This window comes from Triplophysa dalaica, chromosome 20 (genome assembly GCF_015846415.1).
Source record: "Triplophysa dalaica isolate WHDGS20190420 chromosome 20, ASM1584641v1, whole genome shotgun sequence".
NCBI classification, from domain to species: Eukaryota; Metazoa; Chordata; class Actinopteri; order Cypriniformes; family Nemacheilidae; genus Triplophysa; species Triplophysa dalaica.
In genome coordinates this window covers 17,644,089-17,656,386 of record NC_079561.1, presented here as the reverse complement: position 1 = coordinate 17,656,386, position 12,298 = coordinate 17,644,089, and the positions used below count along the sequence as shown (strand labels likewise).

At 40.1% G+C, this 12,298-nt stretch overlaps 1 protein-coding gene across 6 annotated transcripts; it reads left to right on the top strand.

The window, feature by feature from the left end:
- Nucleotides 1–420: 420 nt before the first annotated feature.
- znf217 (zinc finger protein 217) lies at nt 421–12,096 on the top strand. Of its 6 annotated transcripts, none has more exons than XM_056733553.1 (6): nt 1,080–1,157; nt 1,236–1,341; nt 4,242–5,916; nt 6,986–7,108; nt 7,276–8,601; nt 11,093–12,096. In XM_056733553.1, exons 3-6 carry the CDS (start codon nt 4,602–4,604, stop codon nt 11,200–11,202), a joined length of 2,874 nt encoding a protein of 957 aa, XP_056589531.1. In that variant the 5' UTR covers nt 1,080–1,157; nt 1,236–1,341; nt 4,242–4,601; the 3' UTR covers nt 11,203–12,096. The 6 variants fall into 6 exon arrangements, with proteins under 6 accessions (XP_056589533.1, XP_056589534.1, XP_056589531.1 ...); XM_056733552.1 differs by lacking the exon at nt 1,080–1,157 and having other exon boundaries at nt 1,167–1,341; nt 11,093–11,213; nt 11,301–12,096; XM_056733555.1 differs by lacking the exons at nt 1,080–1,157; nt 1,236–1,341 and adding an exon at nt 421–951.
- The last annotated feature ends 202 nt before the right edge of the window (nt 12,097–12,298 follow it).

The window sequence follows — 12,298 nt, the reverse complement described above, 5'->3', positions numbered from 1 at the left end:
TTTGAGTCATGCAATCTTGTTTATTTCTTTTTTTTAACTCAAAGATTACGCAACTTAACAGTTTTCTGCCAGAGGGGTTTACAGAAGTTACTTGTGATGAAGTACAATAATGCTTCTGTTCCATCTAAAAGCAACATTGTTGCTTTAAGAAATGCCTAACGTTGAACATTTAGGCTATAAATAATTATCATTCTGTATAGCCTATATGTTAAACTTTAAACATTAGGTAACCCATTATATAACACAGACATTAAATCCAAAAAATATAATTGCCATGAGGTCTTATTGATTGATTATTCAGCAAAACTGTAAACAAAAACAAAGTTTATGTTCGTCTCGGATTTATTTGAATGAACCGGTTGTCTGCCAAAAAGTAACGTCAGCATTCTTAGCATTTCCACATTCTTAACATAATAGATCTTCACTTCCGAATGTAAAATGTTGATTTCTAAGCGATAGGTTAACTAACTAGCCCGATCTATAGCTTTTAAATGAGTGTGTTTTCTTGTTGTGTCCCACACCCCTCCCCCTACCCCACATGGTGTGTGTGTTCAGGAAAGCACGCGGACGCGATAGGTATCTTCTCTCTCAAATAACAGCCCCATTTTACGCACTTCCACGCAGTTGCAGAATGAGTGAAAATAGCTTATAAATCAGTAATGCAGGTAAACGTTGGCAAAGGCAAGTTTAGCCTGATTTTTGTCGGGACACTGATAGTGAAACGGTGTAAAGAAAAGTCATTCGTCATTAAATGCTCGGTGCCATGATGGGGCAATATGGTCTGACTATGGCACAATACTTAAAAATGTTCCGCTTATGGATGCCTATAAGGATGAGAGTTGCACCTCGTGGCATGCGGCAGGAAATGCTGTTTACAAGATTCATTATTTTAAATGCACTTTCGACGGCGATAACGGAAGACATCCACGTGATTCGGAAAAAGTGAACAACGTAAAGAATTCATTTTAACCAATAAACGTTAACCACTGTTGATTTTGAAACCATCAGAACTGGATGAAGAATAGTTGAGTGGGTCACGTGATCGAAGGTGCGCGCATCGCCAAGTTCCATAGAACGGATTGCGTTAACGCGAATTGCTTGCGTCGCGGGAGCGCGCCTCTCTCTCTCTCCTTCTCTCTAAACGCAACAGCTGCACAGTGAGTAATTTGCAAACATTGAAAGCAAGGCATTTCGTCCGGCTAACAATTGGCTAACTCAGCTAATCTGATTTCCAGAAAGAAAGAAAACCAGCTACCATCCAACATCCCATATAAACGTTATTAGTTACCATAGCGATTGTTAGCGCAGAATAAAAGTACCTGACGGAGTCTAAACATAATGGTAGGTACGGAGGGTGAGTTCCTTATTTTCTATATCACTCATCGCTAGCGTGTCGTTAGCCAAATATCTATTATCACCACGAGCACAGGTTGATCTAAACTCACCAAAGTGAACAAACCTAGTCAAGCGGCGTACATCGGTTACACATCGATACCCTATTACATGAAACAAAATAGAAGAGGATGATAAAGTTGGTGGCTGTTTTTGTAATGCAGGAACTGCATTAAGATCTTTTGATGTTCCTCCTTAACTCGAGAAGGGAAAGAATAGTAATCAGCCCGACAAAAGTTGTCGCCATCCCCCAGAAAACAAACTTAGAAAGATCCACTCTATTGCGTTGAAGTAATAATAGTTGTTTATGGTCGTTAGTGTTTTTGTGCAGCCATGTCCATACATATAGTTAAAAATAATTAACTTTTCTCGTGAACAGGGCGAAGAAGCTTGTAATGTTTTTATATGGCTTTAAGATGATAACTTACTATTCTTCGTTTGATTGCATATTTTATTGCATATTTTATCATAGTAGCTCAATCAAAAACTTTAATGGTTTTAAGTTGTTGTACTTGTCCATATAGTGCATGAGGTATTCTTCTTGTGTCGTAAAACCTGCCCATGTAAATGAACATTAGCAGTTAGAAAGGGAGGGGTGTTGTATCGCATTCCAGAAAAAGAAAGAAACACAGGCAGGTATATTGTTGAGGTTTGTTACGTTAGTGAAATAACGAGCAGTCGGTAGAGTTGCTCATCGAGTTAGATCTGATCACGTGTCAGGAAATTACTGCTGCATTAAAGACACGCTTTCCCACAGATCGCGTTATTAACTATAGAGCCATTATCTCATTTACAACGGTTAACGGTTATATTGTGCTTTTCCAAAAACCCATATTTTGTCAGACTTTTGAAAAAGTTACGTTGTGACGTCAATAACCGTCATATTAATCGCAAACCGACATACTGGTTAATCATGTAATCATCAGAGAAATATATATATTTAGCTAATATTTATATACTTCATATTTAACTTTATAACATCCTTGTATTATTATATTTCTGTAACGGTTAATCTGCAAAGGCTGTTTTCAGGATGGTTTCAGCTAATTATTATTCGCAGCTCGTTTTTTAATCACATTTAAAGAGGCATGTCGCAAACTTGTGATCGGTGCAACTGACACCCCTTGTTTATAATAACTTTTTTTGATGGATTCAGATGGTTTTTAGGGCCATTCTTGTGAACAGGTTGCATGGCAGAGACCTAACAAAAGCCCAAGTCAAACACCAGCTGGCCTCTAGCAGTTTCTTTAGCATGTCAACTAACCCTATTTGTGCTCCATTATAATGACATAAGTTGAGGTGGAGTTATTGTTTTTTATTATTTTGGGTAAATACAGATACTTTTTTGCTACTTTGTCCCAGGGCTGTCTAGGTTTGTACACAAGTACTTAATTTATTACTGTTGGCTAAAAGTGAATAACTGTTAGAAATGACATGTATGTTTGTGAAAGAAACAGTGTTGTTTCTTTGTTTCTTTATTGGCTTGTTATAAGAGTATGTTAGCAGAGTAAGATAGTCTCTTTTTACCCACAATTCATCACTGATTGTTTCCTTTTCACTGTCTTTTTTGAACCGTGGTTATTCTATTGATAGCTGAAGTGCTGATGTGTGTTTTTCGAGCTCTGTCCTGTTTCTTTTAAACGCTTGGTGTTAGAAAAGCGTCTTTCTGTTTTTTAAAGGGTTTCCTTAAAAGTACTTTATGTTCTCAGAATTCTGAGATATTTTTACTGTAAAGGCTGACGTTTGTTATTACTCCATTGTGAAAGTGATTGATACAGAGAATATTGTTTTTGGGGGACAGTTTGCTGGTGTTCTGAACGTTTTAGTTGAGAACATTATTGTTGAATATTGTATGTGTGTGGATATCTTAAGGAAGATATAAACACTGTTTCTCTTATCTGTTGGCACTTTTTCAGCATTGAAAGTAGTTTAAGTGGTGCCAGAACAATGCTGGGAGTTCACATTGTTTGAGCTTTCACAGATATTGTGAAGGACGGCACCGTAGATGTTAAAAACTTCAACTTCCTGTTGCCTTAGTGTAATGCATCGGAAGAAAAGTAACTTATCTATAGCATTTCTTTCTTTTGTTTCTATCAGCATCAGTTTTGCTAACACGGTCTCCTTAACAAGCCTGTCGCTGCTGGTTCACTCCCAATTCAGAATTCACATGCTTTGGGTGAAACCCATAACCTTTGGCTGGTAGCCCAGATATTTAATCGCTAGGTTATTACTACCTTAAGTTGTCTTAAGTTGTGTTTGGACAAACGCAGTTCAATCTTATTTACTTCTATTCATTAATGTTTCTTTTGTCAGTTGTTTGTCTTTTTCAAGGGTTAGCATTTACATTGCATTTTTATTATAGAATAGATCCAACTATCTGATAGATCGTACTATATTGTTCGTGATACCAAAAATGATAGATCCAATTATGCATATGAATCGTAAATAGAATAGAACCAACTATCAAATCTTTTAGATCATTCATCTTGTTCCTGTTACCAAAAGCGATAGATCCAAATATGGATATGACTTCTGAATATGTGAATAGAATATCTCTATTGTCAGTTCACAGCTGTATCTTTGCTATTTGAAAACTCGTTGTGTAGTGTACTTCATTTGATTTTGGTTTGGGGTGCGTGGGAAGAGTCAGATAAACATCACACTTAAGGTCCAGGTCGTCGCTAATCATTTTGTTTGTTTGTTTAAACAATCCATGTGTCACACAGCTCATGTAACAGCATACAAGAGAAGAGCGCTTGTTGTTAATTTAATCATTTGTATTTCATAGTCTCGATCTGATTGCATTCCTCTTTGACCACACCTGACTTCGTCTCTTCCTTCCATTTCAGGTTTTGCCTGTCAGGACAATTCCTCCGTGTGAATCACAAGACAACAACTGATCGAGTTTATTCCCCAGCACCTGGTAGCCTAGCACCAAACTGCTTCTTTGTGCAGAATGGATCATAGGGGTTTACTGAAGCTCAATGCAGACATACTTCTTTAAAGAGCCATTTGGTTTCCATGGAAGACCTGCGAGTATTGAGTATTTTCCTTTGACGTGTCCTCCATCAGTATTTCAGATGAGTGACTTTGTCATACGTCGTATATTGTTTCTGTAAAGCTTTCTGCAACTGAAGCGAAATTAAAAGAATATATATATATATATATATATATATATATATATCAATTAAATTCCAAGCACTGCTGACATGCCTACCCACACATTGATCCCATATGTGGAAAGTCCAGATGGACTAGCCCATGATATCTTCAGCCACAGCAGCGCCAGTATGCCTGGCACTGGATCAAGCATGACGCCCCATGCCAGCTTAGCTGACAAACCGGACACGCAAGCTGCAGGTAGTCTACCTCTAGACTGCATGTTTTGTGAGGAAACTTTTACGCACCAGGAAGACCTCGGCCCACACCTTCTCTCCCAGCATCCCACCACTTTTCATGCTCCCGCTGTTCTGCGCGTGGAAGCGGAGTTCTTAACTCCCAGCGACAGGGCTCGTTCCAAGACCTGCCCAGTCGTGGAGAAGAAGGATGAGATTGGTTGCGTTGTGTGCTGTCAGGTTATCACAGATGCGTCCGAGCTGGAAACGCACATGAGAAAACACAAGGACTCCTTCACGTATTGCTGTGGGCTCTGCGGACGGCGTTTCAAAGAACCCTGGTTCCTAAAGAACCACATGAGAACCCACGGAGGAAAGGCGGGGTCTAAAAACAAAAACCAGGATTTGGAAAGTCCAGTTACCGTTAATGAAGTCATCCAAGATCAGCCACCGTCACCTGTGGTCACACCATACAAAATGTGCATGGTCTGCGGCTTTTTTTTTCTCAACAAAGAGGTTCTGGCAGAGCACAGCAAAGTTCACAATCGTGAACAGGAGGCGGAGGAGAACATCTCTGCTGAGAGCCAGCCTCCTGAGGAGGCGTCTGTATCTCAAGAGGCTTTTTTGCAGACCTTACAGTTGCATCCGTCTAGAGAGAAATCCGAACGGAACCACCCGCCCGGACGCTGGATCTCACATCTCGATCCGTTCAACACCTACCAGGCTTGGCAGTTGGCCACTAGAGGAAAGCTAGCGGCCGGTCCGAATTTAGCAAAGGAGCTCAACGCAGACTCCAACTCTGACAATGAGGACTCTGGTTCTGACAAAGAAGAACTGGGGGCGATCTGGGCATCAGGCGGTGGAGATAAACCCATGAGACGAGGCCAGAGAAGTGAACTCAAGCCTACAGCCGAGACCCCGTCCCCAACACCAGAACAAAAGGGACTGATGGGTAAAGGCAAGCCTACTAACTGCGAGGAGTGCGGTAAGATCTTCAGGACGTACCATCAGTTGGTTCTTCACTCTAGAATCCATAAGAAAGAGAGGGGGGGAGCCGAAAGTCCCACCACACCTGTAGACGGAAGGGCTCAGAGCGTGGGCTCCTGTAGCAGTTCGTCTCTTGATAGAGCTGAGGAATATTCAGAGGACGGTTCAGAAGAAGGATTGCAGGTTGACGCCTTTAATCCAGGTATTATTAGCAGAATTCTTTTTTTTATGGTTAATTGCACTGTGAAAACAACATGTCGTCTTTCAACTGTTTGATGTTTAGAAAAGAATCTAAATCCGCTAATGATGGAAGAACAGTTCCAAATTGTTTGGTTTACACAGGATCTTCATGGGTTTAAAAAGGTTTTGTTATAAGAGATAACTTTGATAAAATATTATTTGATTTTCAAGTAAAAAATTATGCATGATTGATTTACGTGATTTGTTACATACCCCTTAAATTAGAATTGGTTGTTTTTATTGTGGCTGTCAAAACAAAGGAAAAGGCTATTTTTGACTCATGAGTGATGTTCAGTTGCACTTTCATTAAGACATTTAAAAGCTTGTGTTGATAGTAGAGCATTGTTTCTCAACCAGGGGTCTCAAAAACATCCTCAAGATCAGGGGTTTTCAAACAGGGGCCAGGGACCCCCAGGGGGCCTCCAGAAGGTTGCAAGGGTTCACCCAGAAAAGAAAAAAGTGTTTATCTGCTTTTTTTGATATGGATAGTTTCCAGAATCTTTCAATGTTTTTCTCACTATCGTTTCTCTTTTCGGACTCAAAGTGAGATTGTTGTCAACTGTTTAGGTTTAGAAAGAAATTGTTGTCATTATAATATCCTGTTAACTTTTTACATAACCAATTTTAAAAGTTTCTTCACACAGACAAAAATATAGACTGATGTATATATTTTAGAAGAGGGGGTCCCTCACAACAGGTTAATCATATTTGTTGTTAAGGATTTAAAATGAGATTTAAAAAAGCACATGCATAAAAACCATAAAAAATTTGTAGTCTGGTTATTTGTTATAACAAATATACATCTTTCTAGTTATGCCAAGCTCTACAATATTTTATTGGCTTTCGAGGGAGGTGGGGGGGTCAAAGTCAAAAAGTTAGATCTACTTTAGCAGGTGTGTTAGAGCCCCCTCTGCTGGTTAGTGAAAATATGACACTTGCACACCAGACTTTTATTGGGTTTTAGGAAACAAAGAACATTTCAAAGCTCATGCTTTGTTTAAATGCTGACCGTGTGTCGTATTTACCTGTAGATAAAAATGAAGATGTGTCGGGGAAGATGAAGCTGAAAATTCTTGCTCCGAGGAAATGCAACTACTGTGGCAAGACTTTCCGCTCAAACTATTACCTCAATATTCATCTCAGGACACACACTGGTATGTAAAACACATTTTTTTTTTGTACAATTTATTATTAACACATTTCTATTTTGCATGTTTACATACTTGTTTACTTTGCATCTTTCCAGGGTCATAGTACTTTTTAACTATCAATTTTTGTATCAATTATTATGATGTTGATATCTCTCTCTCTCTGTTAACAGGTGAAAAACCATATAAATGTGAATACTGTGATTATGCTGCAGCACAGAAGACCTCTTTGAGGTATCATCTGGACAGACGTCACAAGGACAAGCCCTTCACCGAGATCCCAAACATTCCTGCATCATCTGCAAAAAATATCAAGGCCGATGAATCGTCCACAAACGTAGATGACAAACCAGCCTTAAAACCAGTCAAACAGTGGCTGGCCCCTAAACCTCTCATTCCTAGTGTTAAACTGAAACCGGCCTTAAGCCAGTCGGCTGTTACCAGCCCAGGTCCAGCTTTTCAAGTCAAACAAGAGTTTACAACATCTCCTGCCACAGCTCTGTATACCCCCTCCAACGAGGCCATCCAAAAATGCCCCTTACCTGGAAACCTAAAGACAGAGACTTCAGAGACCTCAGAGACCCCACTGAATCTGTCCCTCAAAGCATCGCTCTCTGTATCTGCTACCTCAATACCCAGAAATCTGTTACTAACAAACAAATGTACCTCCTGCTCGTATGAGACACTCTACCCTGAGGTTCTCCTCATGCATAAAAAACTCATCCACAAGTTGGAAATAAGGAAGAATGGATACAGAGCTCAAAAACTAAAACGGTACACTGGCTGTCCTCCGGTTCTCGAGGGCAAAGACGTCACTCCTTTGCCCCACATCAACAAGAAGAATCCACGTCGGACCAAGTCTCCACCTCGCCCACCTGAAAAATTCACAGAGAAGGCTTCCGGACATCCTCAAATGCCGAAGATCTCTCCCGCAAAAGAGCGATGGAGAGATCAGCAAAGAATCAGGGAATCATGCCCACCTACAGTCTCGTCATCCAGGATCTCCGAACACGCGGTGGAACCCAACAGGAAATTAAACACAGCTAGGGTCATAGACGGAGACGTCTCCAAGCAGAGACCTTGTGTAGATTACGAGATGGCGGGTCAGAGGGCGAGCGTGGGCAAGAACGGAAGGGTGTGGCCAACAGATCCGGCTAAACTTTGCCTATCGGACCGTTTCCGAAACTTGACGCCAATGGATGCTGGCGAGCCCTCCAGCAAGAGACACAAAGCGTTTGAGCCATCTCGCGCCCCGTCGGGGCGGCTCGTTGAGGAATTTAACAGACTTGTGCCTTCTGGCAGAAATGTGAAAACGTCGCTTCAGTCTAACTCGCCCATAGCTCCTGCTAAAGTCATTTCCACGCAAGCTAGCAACAGCGTGCAGCCCGACTGGAACGTCATCAACCTGCTCCGCACCTACACACCCAACAGTCTGGCCTCACTGTACCACCCGGCCGCTGGAGGATCATGTCATACTGTCATGCCTTCACCTGTCACCGGTAAGAGTAAATCAGAGCAGAATAATTCACCAAAAACATCTAGTCATTATTTCTTATCTGAAAACTAGTAGTTTTTTGGAAAAATTTGCCGTTTTGAATAAAAAATAGGTCATGTATGTGAATCGAGTAATAACATTTCTGTCGGGGGTCTTAGGCATCTACTCTCGAGTGTCCGAAATGTCTTTGGTCCACCACCTAGATTAGTGTGGCAAACCCGAATCAAGATAACAGCTATCCCGTCGTCTTTTTTGGTCCTTGGTGCGACCAGAATCGCATTCTAAACGTCATGTTTGCATCTGTGCTGAAAGGGAAGACTGCAAAGTGTCTGTCAAGGAGAAAACGGATTTAATATTCATTATTCAGATCACCCATGTGATGGAAACGACTATGTTATGAGAGATAGTTGCTTGTCTCCCTTTATTATTTTGGTATTAACTGTGTCTAAGCTCGATTTAAAGGGACAGTTCACCCAAAAATAAAAATTATGTCTAGAAGGAGGTTTGTAACCGAACATTTCTGGGGCACCATTGAATATAAGATATTCTAAACATCTTATTTTGTGTTCAACAGAACAAAGAAGTTTAGACAGATTTGAAATAACATGAGGATCAGTAAGTGACCGAATTTTCATTGTTGGGGAACTGTTCCTTTAAGGAGTCTGTGCAACCTTTAGGGTGATTTCATATATGCCATGTTTGGTTTGATTAAAACAAACTCTGGTGCGATTGCTCGGTTAGTGCGCTTTATTTGTGTAAGTGTGATTGCTGCCACCCAAACCCTGGTGCGCACTAAACAAGCGGACAGAGACCGCTGAAAAGATGGGTTCATTTTCAAACGAACTCTGGTGCGGTTCGATTGAAATATGAACGCAACTTGGACCAAAGGCATCAAACCGAACCAAAAACAGAAAGTGATAACAATAAATGACACGAAAATGCCTGCGCATGCAACGGAGGAATTTGCTTGTTTAAACACTTCACGAGGTCTTTGACAGTTAACGGCTTGCTAAAAATACCCTTATATGCGCAGTCATACACTGAGCATGTGTAACACATGCAGCACTGTGTACACGGCATTGTTTTGGATGCCCGGTAAGTTCCGTTTTAAAATTCAAATCATAAAAGATGTCCGACATTGCGACTTTACACGTATGCTGTTAGGTTTGATATGTTTAGGTTCACTATTGAAATGCCAGTCTGAACGCTGAGCGAACCAGAACTAAGTTGTTTAAAAAAAAATTGATCCGGACCAAAAGACCTGAACTAGAAATCTGAATGCACCCTTAAATCAGTCATCCTTAATTGGCGGACCAACATATCCATCAGATTTGTGATATTTTATAAACCGTTATGTTTTTATCTACATTTAACATTAGGGATATTGATCAGCATGTCAATATTTGTGACCCTGAGAAAACCCAAGCGAAAGTCTCATAACCAAATTTATTATCAAGCATCTGGCATTGTTCAGTCAATATTGAAGATTTGTTAGAATCCTATGTTAGACTATTCTGTAGGTTCATTTTATGTATGGGTCACATTTTGTAATGAACAAAGTTCTAATTGGGAAATTATTTAAATATAAAAGTAGTTCTGGTATGAATTGCATGGAAAGGCTTATTTAGTAAGTCAATTTTCTGTTTGTGATGAGCATTTTAATTGTTACATTACATTTGCGGTTTGTATGTTGTCAGTAGTTTGAATCATTGTTAATGAATTATTAGACTTCTATTAAGGCGTTTTTTCCCCGTAAGCCACAGAGCCAACAATACATACAATGGATTTTACAATATAAAATAAATGGCCTGATGAATGGTCATATCTATAAAAAACTGCGATAGATTAAATAAATATTTATTTATTTAAAAGACATACTGTCCGGACCTCCGTTTGGAAGAAAATATAAAGACGGGATCTCTTTAATTGAATAACCCTGCTTTAAATGAATGATTTATTTGAAGGCGTGACTTCTTATATGCCACTTTTTATAATTTATTTAAGTTTTCCACTATTTGGGGTACGGCATTGATGCATGAACTTAATAATTACTGCAATTAATAATTATATCTGGTTAACAATAAAAAAAATCTGTTTATGGAAATCAGTTGACTTAACTTATAACTCATTATTACGTTTAAGTTTGAGTTGTCAGGTCTGATTTCAATGAAAATGACAGTTGACCTCAACACACGTTATGAAAAGTACCTAAAGTAATCAGCAATGTTATATTTCAATCCAAGATTGTGATTGAGGGTTGAAGTCAAATAAGGTGACACTAACAGCAAAATCATACCTGTCAAACTGATTGATTTGAGATATGGTAGTAATTTTTATGTACTTTCTCTTTTTTTTGTATCCCAAAAATCATGTATAATGTATAATGTTCAAAGACCGCTTATTGCTTTGAAGAAGTGTATGCTTTTAGACTTCACCATTAGGCTGGACACACGCGGCTGTATGCTTTCATAACTCAACACTCTTCCTCTCTTTAGGGAGCAGATCAGTGATCTTCCCTCATTACTCCCCAAGCATGAATCAGAGGAGAATCCAGACCAGTCCAATGAGTAATGACCGCTGTGGACCTTCAGAGAAGAGCTCGTAGGACCATCCACGGTAAACATCTACAGACGCTGCTCTCATTCCCAAGGCCACGTGTTGCCATCATCACCTCAAATAATGTGACTGGTCTCTTCTCCGCAGCTTTGAAAACACTGGAGAGGGATTTAATGTTGATGATTCATACACCAACGGGTGGATGTATTGCGGGCGGTAGGCAGGCTCTTCTTCGGCCTTGATGGAAAAGCCAGAACTTGGACTGCAGCCTTGAACAGTGTTGTTTCCATTTCATTTGCATTCCATTACGGCAGTGGTGCACTTAAAACGCACTCGCTCCTGTTTACTGTGCGCGCCGGCCGACCTGAGAATCTCTTCGGGGTCAGCGGTTCATAATTGCCTAAATACTAACAACACCTAACTAAACCGTGCAAGTGCCTCCATGTTCTTTGATTCAAAGTCGACACGCCTGTATTAAGCGGACGCCACTGACCAAATAAACAAGAGGGCAGTGTTGTGTTTTGCTCCTCTAATTATGTGCTATTGTTTATACTGTTAATGTTTAACATCTTTTTTACACCCTACAGGTCAACTTTATGCTATGCAGATAACGGGAACCTTTGTATTTCCGATGTTGGAAATCTTTTCATTTGTGCAAATTTAGCTGCTGTGTTGCAGCGGTGACGTGTTGTGAAGTGTTGTGCAGGTACATTAATTATAAAGAAATGCAGGGACTGCGTGGTACCATTTTCACTGTGACAAAGACATTCAATGGAATCCTCAGGATGGATGTACGACTGTGATATCGCTCTGCCACAGCCGAGCAGTTCGGCCCAAAAGTGTTTTGAGCATTTTCCGCTGTTTGTGTTGCTTTTTCATATTTTTTGGTTCTTGTACCCATTGTGTTTTTACCCAATTATCAAGGATTTGTATTTATTTTCAATGTGTCGCTTTATTAAATGCTCATTGCGTGCGTGTTTGTGAGGTTCTGTCCCAGAGCCTGTGAGATGGTGGCTGGGCACGTCATGGTTTTTCTGTTACTTGATACTAACCTCCTCGAGAGACGTGCGGCCACAGTCTAGTTAACTTATTTTGTAATATTTAAAACAATAATATGTTTCGTTTTGCGAGTGTTAACGCAGTTG

Bases quoted from the DNA above. Each gene is read 5' to 3' on its own strand.
- znf217 (XM_056733555.1), top strand. From the start codon at position 4,602: ATGCCTACCCACACATTGATCCCATATGTGGAAAGTCCAGATGGACTA. The intron at 7,109-7,275 runs GTATGTAAAACA...CTCTGTTAACAG, and splicing joins TCATCTCAGGACACACACTG to GTGAAAAACCATATAAATGT. The intron at 8,602-11,092 runs GTAAGAGTAAAT...TCCTCTCTTTAG, and splicing joins CATGCCTTCACCTGTCACCG to GGAGCAGATCAGTGATCTTC.